Source organism: Electrona antarctica (genome assembly GCF_951216825.1).
Source record: "Electrona antarctica genome assembly, chromosome: 10".
Lineage (NCBI taxonomy): Eukaryota > Metazoa > Chordata > Actinopteri > Myctophiformes > Myctophidae > Electrona > Electrona antarctica.
Genome location: NC_136791.1, coordinates 28,798,059 through 28,824,025, shown reverse-complemented (window position 1 = coordinate 28,824,025; position 25,967 = coordinate 28,798,059). Strand labels below are relative to the sequence as shown.

Below are 25,967 nucleotides of genomic sequence, written 5' to 3'. Positions count from 1 at the left end.
ATTGTTGTTGATTCACAGTTAGTTCAACATATTTGATATTTAATTGGCTTAATTTCAGAGCTACCCAGCTGGAGGACACCAGCCTGATAGAAATGATACATTTAAATTGAAATATTTCCTCTCAAAGGTGGGGGGGGGGTTTCAAATGTATTTCACCATTTTATCTGTTGTCTCATTCCTTAGCAAATCATTGCCTTTTGGATAGTTTCACTGGAGGCAAAGCAGATCGGCATGAAATGAGCTCCGTTGGAATCTTTACATGCTCCAATCAGATGAGCTGAGATTTAATCATGGATGGCCTGCCCTGCCAGAGTCAGACCTTTCAGATGAGACCAACTACATATTCATAGCTTTCACTTCTACTGTACGCTTGATTATAGCAGCCGAGTTATAGGAGGTACAAGCTTTCTTCTATGAATCGTTATTCCAATTTCCCCGTATGAAAATTAGGATTGAATACTGAATATGAGCCCTGTTCTCAGTTTCTCACCAATCGAGGCCAAAACTAAGGCTAAGAACATAGAGAGCGTAACTTCCTTTGAATGTTAACATGAATATGAAGTACATATGCAGCTCTACACAGTCAAATTTATTTAACAAAAATGTAACTCGGTTTGAACCATTTGTACACTCTCGGAGTTAAATGATCACTCGGGAATGGATTTTATAATGTATATGTACTGTCTACCTTTTGTTAAATATAACTATTCTATTCTATGGCGTATGAAGCACTAATGTGTAAAATGTCCCCTTTCTTTCATGCCTGGCTGCGTACGTATACGTATGATGTATCATTTACATAGTGGTGTGTGTTGCATTTAGCAGCCCGTGTGTGTGGCCTTGTAGTTGTTCATTAGCTCGCCTGACATAAAATAATGCCTTTGAATAATGGGAAATATTACCTGATGAATTAATTTGGGTGATAACATCTAGGGTAAGAAGCTTTAAATGCCATCTTAAATTACACACAGGCAGTGGGAAAACGTTCAACTTGCCTCATTTGCATTAGAGGAGCACTAAAGCCCAATTCACTCATTATACTTCATATAGCATCACACAAATCTGTTCTTTTTAGTGAGAAAAACAGTCATACATGAAGTATTAATGAGCTAAGGTAGACACAGGGAAACTCACTGGTAAAGTAAGCCTGATGAAAATCTATAGCAATAGGAAAACACACAAATCCTACTACTATAAAAAGGCCACTATACTTACTAATGCAACTTTTCCTCTGAATGTTACATACCGGTCCGCTACTCAACTAGACTTGTCTCGACGTCTACCTGCCTTTTTGGTGTTCCACCGGGGCAAAGCAAAAATACTAGTAACCAGTACTAACGGATTAAAGGGATATATTCCACCGCACTTCAAGCCAAAATCAGGCTTCTCAGGAGCAGACATGCATGTACTGTACAACTGAATGAAGTAGGCAGTAGTACTAGTATTGACTAGTATTGTACCTGCCTACCTGGTACTTTAACTAGTATTGTACCTGCCTACCTGATACTTTAACTAGTATTGTACCTGGCTACCTGGTACTTTAACTAGTATTGTACCTGCCTACCTGGTACTTTAACTAGTATTGTACCTGGCTACCTGGTACTTTAACTAGTATTGTACCTGCCTACCTGGTACTTTAACTAGTATTGTACCTGCCTACCTGGTACTTTAACTAGTATTGTACCTGCCTACCTGGTACTTTTCTGTTATCACCCCCGTCAAGGTTCCAAGTGTGCTGAGCTGATACCAAAAGGTGATGACTACTTACTGGTCAGAGAGAATCATCACTAGCATCATTATATCACAACGAATACTGTACACTTTTAAACTAGTCATTGTAAATGAACCAGTATTGAGCTCCCAAATGGCCTATTTCTTACCTAAAATGTTATCAGAAACTGCCATTGTTCTTTTTAGTGCTCTCCTACAGAGGATTGGACAATGGACATGATTGTTATGACAAGTAAGACGCGTAAACGCGGGAAGCGAACGAAGCTGTTATGTGGCAGTCTGACACACACACAGAGACCTCTGTATCGTTCCAATTTCAGTTCGTATTGGTTTGCTCCCAATCTTTTGCCCTCTGGTGGCGGGCGGGTGGTGTTGCAGCGTGACACACAGACACACACAGACAGACAGTTTTGGCCAGCTTCTATTAGTTAGTGCTCACTTCGTTCGCAATCACTTCATTCGCAACTACTATCCTGCAAGGTACGAAGCAGTGTTGTTTTTGGCAGAACATTTTGATTTTATTAAATTAATACTGCCAACATGTTTCGACCTAACCGGTCTTCATCAGGGCAAGATGCCCATTCTTGCCCTGATGAAGAGTGAAGACCGGTTAGGTCGAAACATGTTGGCAGTTGCCTTTTTAATTTAATAAAGGCGTTCCTCATTTTTAACTTTGTGTGCCCGGATCCTTCTCTGTTTATCTACTGTATATGTCTTCCCCGTTTTTGATCCGTGTGAGCACCTTTTTATCATTATCATATTTTGCTATCTCCATTGAGCACCTGGTTAGTTCCTATTTTTTCTCTAAATCTATATTCAGTCGGCTAAAATGTGTTTTGGCGGCCCTTGATGCCGTCGTAATGACTGTTTTTACACTTCATGAAAATAGCCGATCTACAAGCTCACAACGCGTTGCAGTGCGACGCGTTGAGCTTGTAGATCTGCTATTTTCAGCATGCAACCAAGTGTAAAATGACTTACACTGCCGGATCTCCACTAGTCCCTTCCTAACATTTTAGTCTAGTTTTTATCTGTTGACGAAATTGTCCATATATTTAGTCTTAGTTTTAGTCATCATAGTTATCATTTAGTTTCCATTTAGTTTTCGTCAATGAAAAAAGGTAGTCGACATTTTTCATCTTAGTTTTAGTCGAGTCGATTTCAGCTAGTACCATGCAGTGGAATAGTATAGTGTTATTGTTCATTAGATCAACTTATTTCATAGGAAATCATTTTAATATATTGCGATCAAGGAATGACATTTGAAAGACAGAAAACATGTTTGTAATGTTATGGTATTAATAGAATTGTGCCTCTGCATGTTTTTTTTATATAGGGCTGTACATCAAAGGTTATATATCAGTTGGAAACATAAATTCATTTTCCCATTAAGGCCAGTGCAATTTTCACACAATTTATTTAATCAATTCCAAGATGATTCTGACGCATAATGATTTCATTGTCATTTTTCTTTGTGTTAATGGAGGGAATGGCAATTTAGCAACAGGGAATTAAAGTGGTCCGTGGACTGATATCAGTTGCCTTGAATGAAAATATTGATGTCATTCTTTCAATTGCTTCAGTCAGTGTAATGAGTTGCTCAGGCGAATAATGCTCCCTGGCACTTTTGACGGTCAGAACTCTATCCTTTGAACAGTATTGGGGAAGATACTGTGAAAATGTAGTTAACTAAGCTACAGAGCTCAACTACAGAACAGCTACCAGCCTACCACAGAGAGAGAGAAGTATTTAAGCTAAGCTAAAGCTGCTGCAGTATGAAAAGTAAATCTCACCCGAGTGGTGCAACTCTGTGTGGGGGTCCCTGGAACTTCCAGACCCACAGGATCGAGCCCAGGGTGGCGGGCCACTTCCGGCGAGCCTCCCGCGTCCGAAACGGTCGAGAAATGACAGTTACCGTGTGGGGGTCCCCGGGGGGTCCCCGGAACATCCAGAGTAGACCCCCAGGAACGCACCCAGGGGGCCGGGCCGGTTCCGGCGAGCCGCCCCGCGTCCGAAACGGTTGAGAAATGACAGTTACCGTGTGGGGGTCCCCAGGGGGTTCCTCTACTGTACTGTACTGTCACTGTACTGTACTGTCACACCCGAAATCATCATATATACAGTTATGTGTGTGTGTGTGTGTTAAGGGCCATGCAAACGTGAAGCGAGGAATGCAGGTGTTGTTGCCTGGATCAACACAGGTCTCCTCTAGGTCTGTTGAAGAGGGGCGCAACAACGCAAGTGTGAAAAAAAAGCTAAACAATCCAGGTCTGGTGAGTAACGGGCGTGTGCACGTAACGAGCACGCGCGAAAAAAATCACGGGGCCGTGCTCACGTAAATACACTTGAGCAAAAACGCAGGTCTCATTGAAAATGAACTATAGGCGCGTATTATCGCTCCCCGTTTGCAAGGCCCTTTAGGCTGCACAACAGTGACACTTGGTGATGAAAACCAACCAAATGCTATTTTCGTGCTCTGACACAGGGACACAGCCAGGCAGGGACACAGGGACACAGCCAGGCAGGGACACAGGGACACAGCCAGGCAGGGACACAGGGCCACAGCCAGAGACACACAAACCATAGTGTTGGATGCAGTGTTGAAGAAGGATAGGATACCGCTGTGCATTGGAGGAAAAGGGTGAACCAACCAAAGTCATCTTCATAACCTGTATACCACTAAGGACCATAGCTGTTGTAGGACCCAAACTTAGATGAAGTCTTTGTTAGCTCTATCTCTATAGGTCGTCCTCAGACGAGCCCTCCATAGTCGCTTCCAATCATCCCGGTTCTCCATACATCTGGCCAGTTCGTTGGTGCTTTGCGTTCCTGCATCGTTCTTGAGTACATCCACGTATGTTAGTGTGGGACATCCTCGTAATCGATGCCCGTGTGTTGGTTCCCAGAGCACCAGTTTGCTGGCTTGCAGTTCTTGATGTCTTTGGCAGTGTCCTGCTAGTCTCATTCTCCTGGCTGCTATTTTCTGGCTCACCCTCTAAGAGCCATATGGTTTTTGCATGGTTAAAGGTATATTCAGTGATTTCACTTAATTCAAATACCACTTATTTTTGAGTGGTGCAACCACTCCAAGGAACAGCAATGTCCGTGTTAACCTATGTGACCATGTGTGTGGCTATGTGACTATGAGTACCAGTAGGGGCAAAAGTGGCGCTGTTGTGCCAGAAACGGAGAGAGAGAGATAGTGTTGCACTGTTGCCTAGTGCTAATTACAGAGAGAGAGAGAGAGAGGCAGGCAGGCAGGCAGGGGGAGAGGGGAGTTACACCTTTTTGTTTTGTTGTGATAATCCTCCCTACTATAGAGTGTGCTGACCATACTTATATTATAAGGAGTTCCTCCTTGTCCCCAGTTAACCCCTGGGGTCCAAAAAACCATAGGTTTAGTTTTTGGCTAGGTGGCCCAGCCGTCATTCAATCAGATTAGAGAGGGGCCTTCCGCCAATCATGATCAAGCGAGGGCGGGCCTTGGTGTGCGTGCTGTTGGCCTGTTGCGTGCCCACTGTAGTGCGTGCGTGTGCACATCTTGTTACCAGGGCGGACCGGGGGGTTTTCCTATTCACCCAAATCACTGAATGCTCCTTTAATACTTTAGAAACGGAATCCAAAGGAAAGTACGCACATCTCTAAAAAAACGTACAGGTGCTGAACAAAAAGATACGTACAGGAGAAATAGTCCACACACTGTTGTGTAGTTCCCACAGGACATTTATTTAAGGATCCTTAAATACATTTCCTGTGGGAGCTGCGGACTATTCCTCCTTCTCCTTTAATACTTTAACCTTAGATTAGACTAAAATGCCAATTTTCAAATATTGTTTGTTGGGCAGTTAAGACACCCACTTTGTTTCTTTGTTTTCTCTCATCACAAAATATTTCCCTGCTGCTCATTCTGCACCTAAGAAGTTCACAGGTAAGCTTTCCATCCTGGCACAGAATGAGAAACCCTCCCCCCCTCTCATCCAGATTGTGAAAATATTCTCCTTTGAGAGAGAGAGAGAGGGTTGGGGGGGAAAGGAATGCCTTGCCTTCCTCATTACACTGCTGTCATTTACTCTTCATCCCCCCGTACTCTTTAGTGGCATTAAGACGGGATGTAAATTTGACAGTTAACGCTGTTAGAAAATGGCTAGTTCAAGAAGGGCAGGAATTAGAGATGGGCATTAGGCGCTGATAAGCTCCTTTCCTCTGCCGCGGCGGCTGCTTAACATTCATGGGAAAGTCATCATCAAACAACGTTATCACAGCTCTGTTGACGGCCGAGGAACATCATCACTATGATAATTTTTTTTTTATAGCTGTGAGCCAAAAAAGCGCTCTTTTATTTCAGTGGTTTGTTAATGAGATAGCAGCTTGTTGGTATGGGCAAATGCAAACTTGCCACACTCCAGCGTTTGTTTGACTCCCGCCGGCTCCCCCACTTGCCTTCCTCTATCACCCCCCCCCCCCCCCCCCCCCCCAAGCCCGCCACACTGTTTAATGTCGCTGTGTGCGCGTGTGCGTGTGTTTACGTACTCCTTCCAAAGTGCTCTGTGTACATTGCTGAAGGAGGGCCTTTATGTGTACCTTTGCAGATCAGTCACTCAAAGAGAGGAAAACACGGCTGTATCAACACACGGTCCCTCCTAACGTGCACAGTACCTGACACCTGTCAATCACCGGGGATTTCGCCATAGATACCACGACGAGTGGAAGGTAAACGATAATGGCCATTGAAGTGAACTCCAATTCAACAGTACAGTATGTGATCAAGTGTCGTATTAATGGCAAAATATAGATGGTTTTATATCTCGAGAGCCACAGTGATAATAGGCTTGTGAGAATGTGAATGTGAGAATATACACGCAAACCATGGACTGTAACTTGAATTGTGCGTCTTCACTGCTCCCATCAAAGGATTTGACATCATTGCACGCTGTTAGTGGCAGTATAGCAACGTACTGTACTGTACACCATGTGTTGGCTGCCAGGACAAAGCAGCTTTCTTTTTTTCTGATGTTGGATGTATCACTGTTTGTGCTTGTGGTGAGGGTTAAGTTTGATTTAATCTGTAGAAATCCTTACCAGGGGAAATTACAAATAATCGCTATCTTGCTCTAATTAGCCTACATCTAAAAAGTGTTTTGTTTGCACTGCAAACAAAAAATGTGGGGTGATGATAACCGAGTTAGTCGTCTTTGCCATTTCCGTTTTCCATTGATAACTTCCTAATGCAACCTGTTTTAGTTGTTGGTTTAGAAAGTATCCCATCAAACCACAAAACTCCATTTTAGTCGCCTTTTGTCCTATATTTTTACAGCCACATTGATACTTGATTTGACCACATACCATTTGAAATGGTTTCAAAGGTAAAATACATTTGATTACATTCACAAACATCTGTTATTATGGCAATTAGTCATAATTATATTATAGTATGAATTACAGTTTTACTGTCCTCGTTGAACCGATACTGTTATTAAGATGTCATTTATCACCACAGGCTGGGAGGACTAGCGTGTTCTTGACGCCCCCTTATTAATAAATCAATATGGCATCTATCATTTATTACTTAGTGGTTACCAGGCTGCGGGTATTGGAAAATGTTTGGAAAATGTATTATAAAAGCCTTGAAATGTTTGTGAAATCCATTTTTTTCAGTCCAAATACATGTTGATTCATGTAATATGAGATGAGAGAGTATGAAAGTGTAAATCTTTACATTTTGTACACTTTTGGATTGAAGAGTGAAATCAACTCTCCACAAGGCCCAAACCGCACCAATGATTTGCCAACCAAACGGTTGCATCCGTAGTTGCATGAAACCATTATCCCCAATAGCAGTTGCAAGGAGTTGCATTGGTGTGACATGTCCTTAAAACTGTTTTGTTGCAAGGAGTTGCATTGGTGTGACATGTCCTTAAAACTGTTTTGTTGCAAGGAGTTGCATTGGTGTGACATTAAAACGGTTTTGTTGCAGGGAGTTGCATTGGTGTGGCATGTCCTTAAAACTGTTTTGTTGCAAGGAGTTGCATTGGTGTGACATGTCCTTAAAACTGTTTTGTTGCAAGGAGTTGCATTGGTGTGACATGTCCTTAAAACTGTTTTGTTGCAGGGAGTTGCATTGGTGTGACATGTCCTTAAAACTGTTTTGTTGCAAGGAGTTGCATTGGTGTGGCATGTCCTTAAAACTGTTTTGTTGCAAGGAGTTGCATTGGTGTGACATGTCCTTAAAACTGTTTTGTTGCAAGGAGTTGCATTGGTGTGACTGACATGTCCTTAAAACTGTTTTGTTGCAAGGAGTTGCATTGGTGTGACATGTCCTTAAAACTGTTTTGTTGCAAGGAGTTGCATTGGTGTGAGATGTCCTTAAAACTGTTTTGTGCCAAAGAGTTGCATTGGTGTGACATGTCCTTAAAACTGTTTTGTTGCAAGGAGTTGCATTGGTGTGACATGTCCTTAAAACGGTTTTGTTGCAAGGAGTTGCATTGGTGTGACATGTCCTTAAAACTGTTTTGTTGCAAGGAGTTGCATTGGTGTGAGATGTCCTTAAAACTGTTTTGTGCCAAAGAGTTGCATTGGTGTGAGATGTCCTTAAAACTGTTTTGTGCCAAAGAGTTGCATTGGTGTGACATGTCCTTAAAACTGTTTTGTTGCAAGGAGTTGCATTGGTGTGACATGTCCTTAAAACTGTTTTGTTGCAAGGAGTTGCATTGGTGTGACATGTCCTTAAAACTGTTTTGTTGCAAGGAGTTGCATTGGTGTGAGATGTCCTTAAAACTGTTTTGTGCCAAAGAGTTGCATTGGTGTGACATGTCCTTAAAACTGTTTTGTTGCAAGGAGTTGCATTGGTGTGACATGTCCTTAAAACTGTTTTGTTGCAAGGAGTTGCATTGGTGTGAGATGTCCTTAAAACTGTTTTGTTGCAAGGAGTTGCATTGGTGTGTGTGACATGTCCTTTAAAACTGTTTGGTTACAAGGACTAGCGAGGAGTTGCATTGGTGTGAGATGTCCTTAAAACTGTTTTGTTGCAAGGAGTTGCATTGGTGTGTGTGACATGTCCTTTAAAACTGTTTGGTTACAAGGACTAGCGAGGAGTTGCATTGGTGTGAGATGTCCTTAAAACTGTTTTGTTGCAAGGAGTTGCATTGGTGTGTGTGACATGTCCTTTAAAACTGTTTGGTTACAAGGACTAGCGAGGAGTTGCATTGGTGCGGTACTGCGGTTTGGGCCTTACTGTGCTTGGCTCAGCAGCTCTGAAGCTCTGAAGAATTTGACTTTTCTTCTACTTCATATAATGATGAAATACAATTCAAGACTTCACTAACTGTTATACGTAAGAATTTTATTTTCTGTCCTTTTCCTTACATTTGTATTTTCAACCCATTACTTAATCACATTGTCAAAATCCCCCGGTTCCTCTCATCAAACCCACCCCTATGCCTTTATTTGTGATGCTTTTCTCTTCTGCCCTCACCTCTTTTATTCACTCCATTTCTCTATTTGAATGACTTTTGCGTTGGCATTATATTCTTGGAGATGAGAGGATTAGCCTCACTGAAATAGCTGTAACTCTGATTTGAGGTCAACTACCAAATCCATTTGGGGGAAGAATAACACAAATAAACTGCACTTTTCTCTGCCATGCACGGAGGCCTCTTTTGAATAATGTGTCATCTTATAGAGCAGAACCAAAGGCTTACAGTACTATTGATAGGAGGTAATCTGCAGCAGTATTTCTCTCCTAATATATTTAGATTTATTGTATTAGACAGAAACGAGTACTCCATATTGGGCAAAAGCTATAGAATGAATGCCAAACAGAATCACAAAACACTTGTCAAATAGAGTTAGGAAAGAATGGCATAAATATATTGCCATGAAGTTCTAACAGTACTGCAGATATTTCCAGAGACTTTAAAGTATGTTACTGTACAGGTATATGTCCAGTGGATCAGATCTACAGTATCTTTCCTTAAGAGTTTTGACTGAATCTTCCACAAAATTCCTTTAGGCTAGTAACAGTTCATGCTTCATTGTGTGACACTTATTTAAGCTCACAGCAAGTCAGCGTGAAGTGTTGTAGGTTGAACTTGTAGATCTGACATGTTTTATTATGATCTTCCTAAAATTGGGATTGGGAAGAGTTAAAGTGGTTAAAGACATGAAGTTGCATCCAAAAGTCAGTATAATAGCATAATAGGCAAATGTATATACTCACAATTCGTATTTTAAATGACAATGCATTATCGACACATTTATGGGTGAAAATACATACGTTTTACTGAGGTCCACTTGTCAGGATTATGCAACAAAATATGAATACACCTATAGTTTTCGGAGACTCATTTAGCCCCATGCTTGTTCCCAGATGATTATTTGGCTCCAAACTATTTTGTGTTACATTTATCAGTGACAAAGGGTTTGTATGCGAGTCACTCATAGCATGTCTTGTTATGCACAATTTATTAAGTTGTAATTAGCAGGTTTAATGAAACTGATACTCTTAAGTCTTATATTATAAGTTATTAGTTTCAACAGAAACAAATCCACTCATTCAATTCCTATAAAATAGGCCACATGAAAGAAATAAAGTGAATAAGCAAAGAGCACTGAAGCTAACCAAGTGATTTACACACTTATTAAAGTAATTATCACTTTGCCTCCCAGACCTAGCTGAAAAATACTTTTACATTCTCATTGTACTCTAAGGTAGGCAATGTGGAATTATTTTTTTCCTGTTTAACTTTGAAGTAAGCTATACAAAAAAAACCATATAGGTAGAGAGGGGAAGGCATCAAATAATCAGCAACTTCAAAAAGCATGCTGCCACTTAGCCCTCCCAAAGCTAATGTCCCCGAGACATTCAGAATGGAAATTATTCAAACTCATTTAGTGGCAGCAAATTGGTCTAAGTTCAATCAGAAAACAGACTGACACTGAACAAGAAGTGCAGCCCTAATTATACTTGTTTGTCAAATGAAAATTTTCATTTGGGCCGAAATGAAACCTTCGAGCAACTTCTTTTAAGGTGAGCTGCTAGTTGTATTATCAGCTAAATGCAGTAAAATCCATAATCATGTGATGATAATGAAAATGGAGCCAATGTTAACATTCAGGCTTCCATCGCCAGGGGCATATGGTGATAAAAAATTAAGTACCATGGTCCTCTGCCAGGCACGCTGACACCCGGGCTGGTCTTTAGCCTCTTAGATGCGTTTTTGCATTTTAAAAACTTTATCAAAGCACTGTTGCAATGTGGAAAATGTCAACGGGAAATGCACTGAAGGCAAATTGGAATTTCATTAATAGTGAAATTATTGCTTTTGACTGATGTATTACTATGCTTGTTAAGAGCTGGAGAGTGGAACGCTTGTGTGTCTAGTCTAGTCGGCAGTCTCGCCTTCTCTTCTTGTCCCATCCACGCCATTTGCTGAAAGTTAAGAGATCTACTTTCCAGCTGCAAATGGAAATTTTAAGTACCTAATGCCTAATTTATACACAGTTCTACACACAGTTCTATACACAGTTTATACAAAGTATAAATCAGGCTTAAAGTGAATGATATCTGGTTGAAGGTGCGTTATCTTTTACAACTGGGATATGCCTAGAAAGCAGTGAGCTTACAGAACAGATCGGACAATGACTATTTTGTATTAGATGCGGTAACAGAGACATTAAAAAACATTTCGGGCATGTCAAAATATAGATGAACATTTTTCAGAATCTTCAGATTTTTTCAAAATGTAAAAAACAAATCTTCCAAAATTGCAGATGTACAAGCTCACAACTCGTCGCATCACAGCCACTTAGTATATATATATATATATATATATATATATATATAGGGCTTAAGTGCTTAATGTCGTGATAGCTTCAGTCCCAGTCTGTGTCAAACTGTGTGCTTTATCATCTAGTTACTGACAACACAATGTGGATATGTATGCTCCGGAGCATCTTATTCATAAAGCCCTGATCTCTTCTATTGTCTACAATGGTGGTTCTCAAAGAGAGGTCCGGGGAACCCCAGGGGTCCTTGCCCTGGTTCCAGGTGGTCCCCAGCTAAATGATTGATAGTTACATGGATTAAAGTTCTCAGACAGTCACAACTGATTTCATTCATTTCATTCCATAGAAGCCAGTCTTCTGTGAAAGCATGCTGCACTGTGCACACCGAAATGAGCAGATCTACAAGCTCACCACATGTAGCTGCGCGACGTGTTGTGAGCTTGTAGATAGGCCATTTTCAGTCCTTATTTTAAGATGGAAGTGTATTTGAAGTGATCAAACTAGCAATATAGAATACAAGTTTAGAAGCATCTTCCAGAAACATGAATGGTCTCAGAAATGTCATGATTTCTTCATTACATTTTTTCTTGAGATTTTATTTTGCTTTATTCCATGTAGTTAGGAACCAAAAGGACCCTTAAAGGTCTGTAACTCTGAGGGCGTACAAATGGAACCAAATGGGTCCATTTGGTTCCATTTGTACGCTCTCAGTGTTATGGGGGTCTGTGGCCTAATGCATTCCAAACTGGTTGTCTTTGAAATGAAGGGTTGGTTCTTGGTACTGTAGCACAGTGCTTCCCAAAGTGGGGTCCTTGAGGGAGTTTCAGGGGGTCCCCAGCTAAATGATAGTTTGGAACCAAATGGACCCTTATTGGTCTGTAACTCTGAGAGTGTACAAATGGAACCAATGGGTCCATTTGGTTCCATTTGTACACTCTCAGAGTTAAATTAACATTGCTTTTACAATATAAATTGGAGTCCCAGAGATAGAAATGCCAATAAATGGGGGTCTGTAGACTAATGCATCAAAACTGGGGGTCCTTGAAATTAAACTGCTAGAGCCGTAAAAATCTTCTCTCATGGGGGTCTAATATGGCATATCTTCTCTAATGGGCGTCCGCGGGGCTTATTAGTGTCAATTTGGGGGTCCTTGACATGAAAAAGTTTGGGAACCACTGCTGTAGCAGACTCTGATCAACGTGGCCCACCATCACAGTGGGAAGATATCAGCTTAGTCTACCAGACTCCTCCATTCACTCATGAGCCCAGTGGTGTTTATTGATTTATTTCATTACCTTGTAATCCCATCGGTGTCAAGGTTGTCCATGATGCTTGAGGAACTAGTGGGAACGCTGTGTCAAACCGGGAATAGTTTTTGACAGCATGAAGCGGACTCGACAATTTAGCGTCATAGCTTTAGCCTTAATGTGACCGTACCGTATTATTTCTATAGGTTGAATAACATAATCTGTTTGGAAGGTTTATGATGGTTATGAGCTCAACATTGATTCAATATTGTCAGAGGAATGCAATTGCCAGGTTAGCACTATATACAGTATTTATTAGTGTTTGGGTACCGGGGATTAATTATTGCAAAACTATGCATGATTTTCCGTGATAATGACACCCTTTTTCAAGAGATGAAGGAAGTAAAACTGATGGTGCTCTAATCAACCACAATTAAAAATACATAAATAATACACTACTGAAACCTACAGAAAAAGCTAACTAACTAACTTATATCAAGACATACATAAATATAACATTGTCTAGCATTTTCTACAGATTGTAGTGTTGGTAGCACACTACAGTACAGTAGTATTTAAATATATTTCTTGAAAAGAACACATACTGTATGTGACGTGATTCATTCACGCCATACGGGTATGCATGGGGTTATGTATATTCATACAGGTGTGAATGGGGTTATGTATATTCATACAGGTGTGAATGGGGTTATGTATATTCATACAGGTGTGAATGGGGTTATGTATATTCATACAGGTGTGAATGGGGTTATGTATATTCATAGGTAACAGGTACGGTCGCCCCAATTACATCTCGCCCCAGCTTTTTTCCGCCGACAGCTCGGTGCGGCGGTTCTTGTATTCTTTATTTTGTTTTACTGAGAATAAGGTTAGAAATAAGTTTAGGGTTAGGCAAAGTTTTACTGGGGTTAAGTTTAGGAATAGGGTTAGGTTTAGGCATAGTTTTACAAAGGTAAAGGGGCGAGTCGTTTTGTATTCTATTCATACAGGTACAATCAGCAAAACATTTGTGTGACACTTCACAAGACAAATAAGATAAGTCAAAAAGATAGAAATAAAGTACAATATAAATGTACAAGGAAAAACAAAACAAAAACACAGAGTACAAAGCTTGAATTCAAGTTCATAACATTCACAAAAAATCTGATTCTCAAACATCATAATGCCGCGTATTGAGAATTGTCATTGTTTACAGCTGTAATTGTTCTATTGTCTTATCATCAGCAATTACATATCAACAGAATTGCACAATGCAAACCTTGTATTGCGACATGAATACCTGATAGAACTGTGTCCAGAAAAATAGTCTACATTAAGCTAAGGGACGGTTAGCCCAAATGGCTCTAAATCTGATTGTGACATACATCAGAAACCTCATAATAACCTGGAATTCATCCCTGATTCTATTCAGGATTAATCCTATACAATTGTTTGCCATAAATCTGTCTCAAAGACTCCTACAGCACCCCAGTCATCACAGTTTTAAAAACATTAGCAGGGAAAAATGCACGTTTGAATTCAGCAAAGGCTTCAACCCTTTCCAGCGCCATCTATTTTTTTTTTCTTCTTTTTTTTTTTTTTTTTACATCAATGAATCATAGCTACACACTGTCTGTGAGGAAACACAACTTCACAAGTACGTATCACATAGTGGCTTTAACAGATGAAGCCTATTCATTGGCAATTCTTTCATCTTTTAAGGCACACCATATCTTATGATGTCCAACTAGTATGAAATATGTGAGCAGTCAGGAATCTGTCCACATATGGACTCAATATGAATATGGATATGTTTTTGTTCCTGTTACTAGGGGCCTTGCTTCAACTTAGATACATGATGAATGATCTTTTTGGAGTTCTCTCTCCTGATTGGATGAAATTTGTAACCCACCTGGAAATTTATTTTCTGTTTAACCCATTTAGACCTGAAGACGATTCTACAAATGTATTCTAAATCCTGACAATTTTCTGAAAAACCTATGTTTCTATATCAGTGGTTCTCAAACATTTCCATGTCAAGGACCCCCAGAAATATAGGTAATTGGCCGCCGACCCCCATCTGAAAATATGTCGTTTCAGGAACTCCCCCAGAAGCAAAGATTTGAGTTAAAAACGTTTGCTCTGTCATACTCTTTGCATAAAATGTATTAAAAAAAGAAAAAAGTTTGCTCTGAAAGAATATAAACATTTGCGCCACATTTTCACGATTTTTCAAAAATAGCAGACCTACAGGCTCGTATGAGCTTGTAGATCTGCTATTTTTCAATAGCTAAAGTATAACATAAATGGGTTAACACCCTATAGCATTGATTACTATCAGAAAATAGAGCTTTAACTTTTAGTTTGAACCAAAAACTATCACTTACAGCACCTTTAAACACACAAACAGCATGTCACATTGCACAGCGTTGAGCTTGTAGATCTGCTATTTTCGCTATATTTTCAGAATTATTTGTTGAAAATATCTGCCTATAATGACTTTCCCAAAATAGGGACAATTAACTGGTGATTCCGCCTTCAGTTTACCTTTATCTTTGAAACAAAGTAACCATAATGCAAGCCTTTTAGTATATCGATGTCACTAATCAGCTGGTAACCTGCCTCAGGCAAACTTCACTAGCTTATCGTCTCAAGGCATGGTTAATGGCTCAGGGCGTTATCTGTTTGCTAGATGGGAGAGATTTGGAGTAGGCAATGTAAAAGCAGGTATAAAAGACTTCCAAACTTATAAAAAAAACAGCTACGGGCAAGATAAAAATGTACGTGAGTTGAAATACATTGTTGTTCAAGTTGACAATTTAATCATTATACAATGTATTCTGGGCACTTCATTCTGGGCTATTAATTGAACATAAGAAGTCTATACAAACTAGCATAGGCACTAAACAAGAAAAATAAAATTGCATACTGACCTCAAGATTCAAGTCTTTTAGTGAGCGAATAGTTACACTATATTGTCAGCATATGACAATGCCATAACCATTATCAGTCTGCTAAATCCATGGCAGCAGCTCCGTGTACTTGTATCACTTAACCCATTCTGGGTTTGAACCCATTTTGGTGTATGTTCTACTTTAGCTATTGAAAAATAGCAGATCTACAAGCTCATAGCATGGCACTGAGTGCCGCGCTACAATCTTGTAGATCAGCAATTTTTTTTAAATCGTGAAAATGTGTTGCAAATCTTTGAATATATATTCTTTCAGAGCGAACGTTTTTAACTCAAATCTTTGCTTCTGGGGGGCTCACTGGAACAACATATTTTCAGATGGGGGTCGGCGGCCAATTTCCTATATTTTTGGGGGTCCTTGACATGACAATGTTTGAGAACGACTGACATATAGAAATATAGGGTTTTTCAGAAAACCGCCAGGATTTAGAATGTCTACATCTGGGCATCACTGCCAGGTTAGAACACCAGCTGCCTGGGATCCACATCCAGGCGTTCAGTAATTTGAAGATGCATTTTCAATTTACAATACTATTGTCACTCTGCCCATCTAATAATGACGCTGGTTAATTGGATTTGTAATGACGTTTTGAGCAAACATATTTAAATGCACATCTCTCAGGCATCCATGGTAACAATGAGTGCATGCAGTCTTACAAACAGTACGGTACAGTACAGTAGTGGTCCTCAACCTGTGGGCCCGGACCCACAGGGGGGTCCCGTCCCCACATGATTTTGGGGGGGTCCCCAGAGGACAGTGAAGTGAAAATATACCACATTACTGCATCTAAAGTAATCAACAAACTATATACTAAAATGGTCAAACATTGGCCAATAAGAAAGAATCAAAAATTGTGAACATAGCCGATCTACCAGCTCACAACGCTTCACATCTTCACAATATTTATCTGTGGAACAGAGTTAAACATAATTGAATGCCTTAACTCCTACAATTCCAAGTGCTTGTCAGGGTGGGGGGGGGGGGGGGTCCCCAGTTCAAATATGCCTATTTTTGGGGGTCCCCAGTTCAAACATGATTATTTTTGGCGGGTCCCCAGTTCAAATATGCCTATTTTTGGGGGTCCCCAGTTCAAATATGCTTATTTTGGGTGGTCCCCAGTTCAAATAGGCTTATTTTTTGGGGGTCCCCAGTTCAAATATGATTATTTTTGGGGGTCCCCAGTTCAATTATAATTATATTGGGGGGTCCCCAGTTCAAATATGCTTATTTTTGGGGGGTCCCCAGTTCAAATGATTATATTGGGGGGTCCCCAGTTCAAATATGCTTATTTTTGGGGGGTCCCCAGTTCAAATATGCTTATTTTTGGGGGTCCCCACTCCCCAGTTCAAATATAATTATATTGGGGGGTCCCCGGTTCAAATATGCTTATTTTTGGGGGGTCCCCACTCCCCAGTTCAAATATGCTTATTTTTGGGGGTCCCCACTCCCCAGTTCAAATATAATTATATTGGGGGGTCCCCAGTTCAAATATGCTTTCAAATATGAATATTTTTGGGGGTCCCCAGTTCAAATATGCTTATTTTTGGGGGTCCCCAGTTCACTTATAATTATATTGGGGGTTCCCCAGTTGAAATATAATTATTTTGGGGGGTCCCCAGTTCAAATATGATTATTTTGGGGGGTCCCCAGTTCACATATGATTATTTTGGGGGGGTCCCCAGTTCATATATGATTCTTGTTTTGGGGGTGGGGGGGGGGGTCCCCAGTTCACATATGATTCTTTTGGGGGGGGTCCCCAGTTCAAATATGATTATTTTGGGGGGTCCCCAGTTCACATATGATTCTTGTTTTGGGGGGTCCCCAGTTCACATATGATTCTTTTGGGGGGTTCCCAGTTCACATATGATTCTTTTGGGGGGGTCACGGCCTGAAAAGGCTGAGAAGCGTTGCTCTAGAGAGGAGCTGTGGAAACATGTCAGTGTTATTTGCAGTGAAGCTCTGACCTCTTGTGCTACAATCTGGAAGTACACACACTCTGCTACTCTGAATATATACAATCTGGAGTACACACACACGCTGCTACTCTGAATATATACAATCTGGAGTACACACACACGCTGCTACTCTGAATATATACAATCTGGAAGTACACACACACGCTGCTACTCTGAATATATATACAATTTGGAAGTACACACACACTCTGCTACTCTGAATATATACAATCTGGAAGTACACACACACTCTCCTGAATATATACAATCTGGAAGTACACACACACGCTGCTACTCTGAATATATACAATCTGGAAGTACACACACACGCTGCTACTCTGAATATATACAATCTGGAAGTACACACACACTCTGCTACTCTGAATATATACAATCTGGAAGTACACACACACTCTGCTACTCTGAATATATACAATCTGGAAGTACACACACACTCTGCTACTCTGAATATATACAATCTGGAAGTACACACACACGCTGCTACTCTGAATATATACACAATCTGGAAGTACACACACACTCTGCTACTCTGAATATATACAATCTGGAAGTACACACACACTCTGCTACTCTGAATATATACAATCTGGAAGTACACACACACTCTGCTACTCTGAATATATACAATCTGGAAGTACACACACACTCTGCTACTCTGAATATATACAATCTGGAAGTACACACACACTCTGCTACTCTGAATATATACAATCTGGAAGTACACACACACTCTGCTACTCTGAATATATACAATCTGGAAGTACACACACACTCTGCTACTCTGAATATATACAATCTGGAAGTACACACACACTCTGCTACTCTGAATATATACAATCTGGAAGTACACACACACTCTGCTACTCTGAATATATAATCTGGAAGTACACACACACTCTGCTACTCTGAATATATAATCTGGAAGTACACACACTCTGCTACTCCTGAATATATAATCTGGAAGTACACACACTCTGCTACTCCTGAATATATAATCTGGAAGTACACACACACTCTGCTACTCCTGAATATATAATCTGGAAGTACACACACTCTGCTACTCCTGAATATATAATCTGGAAGTACACACACTCTGCTACTCCTGAATATATAATCTGGAAGTACACACACTCTGCTACTCCTGAATATATAATCTGGAAGTACACACACTCTGCTACTCCTGAATATATAATCTGGAAGTACACACACGCTGCTACTCTGATCATACACCCACCCTATTGGAACATGTGTGTCGTAACTTAACCCATTTAGACCTAACTTAGATTCTATACAAATGTCTTCTAAATCATGAGAGTTTTCTGAAAACCCCTATGTTTCTATGTCAGTCGTTCTCAAACATTTTCATGTCAAGGACCCCCAAAAATCGATGTATTTGGCCGCCGACCCCCATCTGGAAATATGCTGTTCCAAATATTTTGTGCTCAAATACAAGATTTGTTTTGTGAATCTTTTAAGATAACCATGCGATGAGCATTTGAGCTCACAACAGCTATACCGCAAATAGCTGATGGGGGGAGGGGGGGGGGGGGGGGGCTAACGCTCCGGTTCGGTCTCTATCCTTTTATTACTCTATGGGTGACACGCGGTAAATGCCGTTGGGATCGGGAGTCGAACCCGCGGCACACTGCCAGGCTGGTTTACCAGCCAAGGTGCCCAGACGGCTATGCCAGCTGCCTGGGCCGCACCACCACCTCTTGCCTAGCCTAAGAAAAGGGTCTGTTAAAGAAATGTATTTTAACAACTATGAAACAACTCCATTAATGCACTTTGAAGTTCCACAGAGAACCCAATTGAGTGGGCTACTGTACTTCTCTGGGAAGTTCTTACATACTGTATAATTCTTATACTCTGAACAGCCTAAAATACTGTCAGAGGTTCCACATTAAAGTACAGTAGGAACTAAACAGATTAAAATGAGAATACAGTAGAATCCTCAAATGTATCCAATTTGTCAATCAAACTCAGAGATTGTACAAATTGTCATTATTATGGTACCCTTGTTTGTTTACTTGTTGACTCTGAGAAACACTCAGGATTTCACAGTGAAGGAAAAATGTGTCCAATTAACAGAAATGATCTGTCAGGACATTCTGTAGGAACTGTATTGTCTCACTGTCACTGTTTCAGAGGACAGGATTTATTACTGCAATGAGTGCAATCGGAATTCGAACTTTGGCCAAACTAAACACACTATTAATTAAAGGCCAAACTTTCTGCTGCTGTGCAAAGAGAGAATGCCTGCTTGTCCAGGTAAGGGGAGATCATACGCTTTGAGGTATCAGGCAATGCCTCTTCTTGTCAACCAGTTCTGTTCTCCTACCTTTATTTTCTCAATGGAAGAGCAGGGAGACGACCTCCAACCACCGCAGATGCACTAGTTACATTGTATTAACATACGTTAATGTTCCAGTCACCTGGAATGTGTTAGTCTGATTTTAGTCGACAAAATCTACAGTTTATTTAGTCGACTAAAATGTATTTTGGCGGGCCTTGATGGCTGATGGCATAATGGCTGATTTTACACTTGCTGCAACGCGTTGTGAGCTTGTAGAATGCAACCAAAACATAAAATGACTTCTCGTCTGCACTATAGTCTCTCGCTATCATTCGTCACTCGTCTAGTTTTTATTTGTTGACGAAATTGTCAATATATTTAGTTTTACTTTTAGTCATCATGGCTTAGTTTTTATCTAGTTTTTTATTTTGTTTTCATCACCAAATAGTTTCAGTCGACAAAATCAACACCGGTACATATTGATTAAAGATATACGTTTTATTCATTCTAATAAGTTCCAGATTGCAGCTTTTACTGCGGACGTATAATGTATAGCAAACAATCTAGGTAACCAAAATGTCCTACACAAGTACTACACAATTTACAATTTAGGCATTTAGCAGACAGTATACGCGACTGTACTACAGTACACGATCAGTACTGTAGTAGCTCTAAGGCAGGAAAACAGAGAGATCCATGGACTCTTTTGTTCTACAGCCATATTGTGGATTCAGCTCATGAACCCATCTCTGTCAGCCCAATGAATCCTAATGAACCTGAAATCTGTCACATTTGCTCCACAAAGAGGGCTAGCTTGCAAACTTTCTCTCGAAATTGAAACTATTATCTTCAACTAGACAAGCACGCGGAGGCTCAATATAAATAAATAAATGCACAGTTATCTATTGGCCGGCGTGATTGCTGCAGCCAAAAGCTGACGTCCAAATTGGCTTGTCTTATCGTGTCGCAGTGACTTCAGCCGGGTAGAGACAGTAGATGGAAGTAAAATGATCTTTAAATACTAGTTGAAAGATGCTGGCCCGATAAGTTGTTCCACAACAGTTTTGATCAACGGAGCATGCATTCAATATATTGCCCATTTTAGATATGTGAGATTAATTTAAGTGGTCTGTTAAATGGTTGATGAATTATTATTTCCTTCCGTCGAAGGTAATGACTTCATGGCCTTGATGAATTATTAATGTCTGGAAGCACTGTACAGTTTGAAAATATATTGCCTGCTTTCTCAAGCAAGATTATACGTGTGTGACGCTATAGTAGGGTTGACAATGGCTCTTCTTTAGGAAACAAAACTGAATTGTCGACAGTTATACTTGTCATTTTACTACACCAGTGTTGTTTTTGGCAGCATATTTTGATTTTAGTTTTAGTCATTAGTCTCTTTCAGTTTTCACTTAGTTTAGTCACATTTTAGTCACCTGGAATGTTTTAGTGTTAGTCTAGTTTTAGTCGACTAAATATCATAAGATTTTAGTCGACTAAATCTACAGTTGATTTAGTCGAGTAAAATCTATTTTGGCGGGCCTTAATGCCGGTTTTTACACTTGCTGAAAATAGCCGATCTACAAGCTCACAACGCGTCACACTGCAACGCTTTGTGAGCTTGTAGATCTGCTATTTTCAGCATGCAATCAATTATAAAATGACTTATACTGGATCTCTTGTCCACTAGTCCCATTTTAGTCTAGTTTATAGTTGTTGACGAAATTGTCAGTATATTTGGTCTTAGTTTTAGTTAGCTTAGTTTTTATTTTATTTAGTTGGAAAAAGGTAGTCGACATTTTTCGTCTTAGTTTTAGTTGACGAAAACAACACTGTACAACACCCCATCCTTCCTATAGCAGGTAACAAGGTTAAAACATGTAATGACAACCATGATTATTTATTAAAATTGCCTTTTAGATCTTGACCGCACTGCTACCTACACCATCCTGGTGTTAAAGCCTATAGACGAATTGAATTCAGTTGCATGACAAAAGCCAGCTATTTGGGAGCCCTGGCGTTGAAAAGTGCCAGAGCTATTTTCCTCTTTGCCACTCAATGCAGTGCTTGTTTAATAGTAATTGGAATCTTATCCAGCTGTTTGCTCATCATTTCCTGTGCCTAGTTATTCCTCACCTTCACAGTAAAATCTTCAGTGCTGATTTAACTCTGAGAGTGCACAAATGGACCCTTTACGGGTCCATTTGTGCACTCTCAGAGTTGCAAATGGATAAATGAACACTGAGGATTGTACTGTGTAAACTCTATTTACGTTATTTTTTTTAATAACATTTTAGAATAGTTCCCATTCTGGTAAACATAATCTGATTACCTTGATGGATTGTTTGGATTTATTTGATTTATATTTATTCAAGAGGCCTCAAATGGAGCCACTTTGCACTGAGGCAAACAAAAGGTCACCATAACCATACCACTGCGGAAAACTCAGGGTGTAGGAATATTATTATTTATTATTATTATTGTATATACCGGCGCATTTGGATTTTATTGTGCTTTCCTCGGCCCTCCTCCATTGCATCTGATGAGGGACTGAAATGACACTCAGATCGATTTGGTTATTTATTTTACTATAATTCTGTTGCTGTATTGTTATTGGATGTCATGACTGCTCACAGAGTGCAACCTTTACCCATTTAGACCTGAGGACGATTCTTAAAAAATGCCTTCTAAATCCTAAAAGTTTTCTGAAAAACCTATGTTTCTATACTCAACCTTTTTATTGTCAAGGACCCACAGAATTATCTGTACCCCATCTGAAAATATGTTGTTCCAGGGACCTCCCAGAAGCAAAGATTTGAGTTAAAAACGTGCCGCATTTTCAAGATTTTTCAAAAATAGCAGACCTGCAAGCTCGTAGTGCGGCACTCAGTGCCGCGCTATGAGCTTGTAGATCTTCTATTTTTCAAAAGCTAAAGCATAACATAATACTTAAAACACCAAAGGGGGTTCCCACCCAGTTTAATTGACCGGAGTCCCCAGGGGTCTGTAGGCCCTCTCCCGTTTTCCCTCTACACTAAATATCGTCACAGAAAATAGCCCAGCTCCATGTGACTCTTGTAGACCTCTTTTCACCGAATGTTCCCCTATTTTCTGCAAATGTTTGCCTATTATGTCATGCCCAGGCCAGACTATAGGGACACTTAGGTTCATCTACTGTAACTATAAATGCGCCACGTCTCTGTCTGCGTGTGTGTGTGTAATGCATGTAACTCGAGAACCGTTTGCCCCACCGAATTCACATTCGACACACGCAATCCACACCCCCGCAGGGAGTGCAGTGCCCGTTATAGAGTCTGTGGGATACACCGTTGTCCAGAACCACCACAAAAGGCTCTGTCCAGGCTCTGCCAGTGGGCCTAATGAGGTCAGCTCCTTTCACCTGGGTCAGGCTCTGCCAATGGGCCTAATGAGGCCAACTCCTTTCACCTGGGCCAGGCTCTGCCAGTAGGCCTAATGAGGCCAACTCCTTTCACCTGGTCAGGCTCTGCCAGTGGGCCTAATGAGGTCAACTCCTTTCACCTGGGTCAGGCTCTGCCAGTGGGCCTAATGAGGCCAACTCCTTTCACCTGGGCCAGGCTCTGCCAGTGGGCCTAATGAGGCCAACTCCTTTCACCTGGGCCAGGCTCTGCCAGTGGGCCTAATGAGGCCAACTCCTTTCACCTGTGCAATTTCCAGCCTCTGCCTCAGCCAATTAGTCAATTGAGGCTCAACCAATCAGGCTCTGCCAGTGGGCCGAATTGATTGCCAAGTACACTTCTCACAGCCAGGTTGCACTCTTCACACACAGGCACACAGCCACAGAGATCTCCAGCTATGTGCTGTGTGCCACAGAGATCTCCAGCTATGTGCTGTGTCAAATGCATCCCGGCTGACAACAAGCCATCGTTACATAGCCGACACAGCAACACACGTCTAAAATTGAGGACTTCCGTTTGACAATGAAGGGTTGGTAGTACACTTACATTTGACATGTATTATGGTCAGTTATTATTTCAGTGGTCTATTGTGGCCAGAAAAGGGCCTGTTCTCACACTCCACCTTTCACACACACTCTGCACTCTTACTCCCAAGTAGGCCGGTGGCCGACTGCGACGGGCACGTACAGGTCTAGTGTGCTTAATTCATACTGCTCCATATCGCCCCAACGGTGTCGCTCGCAGAGAACCAGTTAGTTTTAGAGTTCCAGTATACCGGTAGCTAAATTAGGCTTAATACCCCATTATGGAGTATAAGATAACATACAGTCGTATTGCATGTGGCCAGCTTGTTTGACTGTAAATTATACAAACCGAATACACACACACACACACACACACACACCAAATGAGAGGGACAGTCTAAAAACTATTCTGTTTTAGATAGTTTTAGATTTCGCTCTGTCCATAAGCCTCTCATTGTACTGTGGGACAAGCTGCTTGACTCAAGTGCCTGCCAGGCCAGCTGCTTACCAAATGAGGTTATAATGTTTCCCTATCAACTGTAAGTTTCAATAATTTGTTGGAAAGGGCCCACTCACTGTCACTTTTTATCATATTATCAATGACGACTCAATTTCCCCACCCCACCCCCGCCGGTCGGTCCATCTTGAGCGCTGACCCCCGGCCCCCCCTATCACAGTCCTGTAATGAAGTGCAATGGAGTGGTAATTGGTCCACATTATACCAGATCAGGTAACATTAGAGTTTATTTTCTTATCACAATGAGCCCCTTGCTGTATGGGGGAGAGAGAGTCTGAATGAGAAACCAAACACAGTTCCTTTTCTTATGCAGGCCGTCGTCCAAATAACATTTCAGCCCTGCATGCGACCCCCTTATTCCCATTTCACTTTTCCGTTTCAAGATTGCACTATACACGCCGGCTCCGTGCATGGGCTGAGCCCCATGCCTCTGGTTTCGTCCACTTTAAGAGTCTCTGAAATAGCCTTAGTGGCGGGGCAGATATGAGCGAGAATAGATGCTTCCTGCAGATGGGGAAGTACAGTAAGTGAGCCGGTAACGTGAGTATGCATGACGTCTGTAATCAGTGGGATGTACAGTAGAGTGCTATACTATTACTGTCCCATTGTGCTTATCACTGTTTCAGGTGAAAAATGCATTTACTGCACCTCAGTATGGGTTTTACTTCAGTTCAACCTGTTGTAACCGGCTGGAGGAAACCCCCATGCCATGATACTTAACACATTTTCATTTATCCACGCAACTTAAACCCTATTTTATAGCCTACTTAACTCTCTTATGGCTATTGACGTAATTGACGTAATGAATCAAAACATCCCTCATTACCGTTGCCGTAATTGACGTAATCGTTTAATTCCCTGTAATCGGGGGCTTAATGTAGCAAAATGTAGCAACCTTTAGCTTGTTTGGCTAACGGCCGATGTAATCTACCTGAAACCGGCCGAAATCTGCGCGTGCACGCTCTCGCACGCTCGCTCGCGGTCTTTATGTGCATCGCTGCGTAAAATGCGATATTTGGGGCTTGATTAGAGCTTAATTTGACTTAGTTATTAAAATAAACGATGATAGCTTAGCATCCCGGACATCTGACTGTGTAGCACAGTGCAGAAAGATAGCGGATGTTGATGTTCTGTTAACAGGAAATTACATCGCCAGATTCGCTCTGATTGGTCAAAATCAGCATAATGGTGAAGTTACCGCCACCATCAGGACTGGGTATAATGAAAGGATTGCCGTGTTAAAATGAGATATAGTGTGTATGTCACGAATTTTTCTATTGGCATTAAAATGACGAATTAAACATATGAATAGTGTAGGTAGAAGGCACAATCCACTGTTAATTAGGGTGGCCATAAGGGGGTTTAAAGTAGCTATAAGCAATAATATGTCAACATTTTAATGACTTTTTTTTCCCTAGAAGCTTTGTCATTGGTTGAAAAAAACCTGGTTGCAATGAAGTCAGGAAGTAGACAGCCAAATC

At 40.9% G+C, this 25,967-nt stretch overlaps 1 protein-coding gene across 6 annotated transcripts in view; it reads left to right on the top strand.

The window, feature by feature from the left end:
- pik3ap1 (phosphoinositide-3-kinase adaptor protein 1) overlaps positions 1-25,967 on the top strand; it is a 63,882-nt gene that overhangs the window by 5,938 nt on the left and 31,977 nt on the right. Inside the window, exon 1 of one of the 6 annotated variants that reach the window (XM_079512420.1) lies at positions 23,936-23,974. The exons of the other annotated variants lie outside the window; for them this stretch is intronic. Coding sequence (XP_079368546.1) covers positions 23,968-23,974 — 7 coding nt within the window. The 5' untranslated portion in view covers positions 23,936-23,967. Of the gene's footprint in view, positions 1-23,935; positions 23,975-25,967 lie in introns of those variants that run through there. 6 annotated transcript variants of the gene reach the window in all.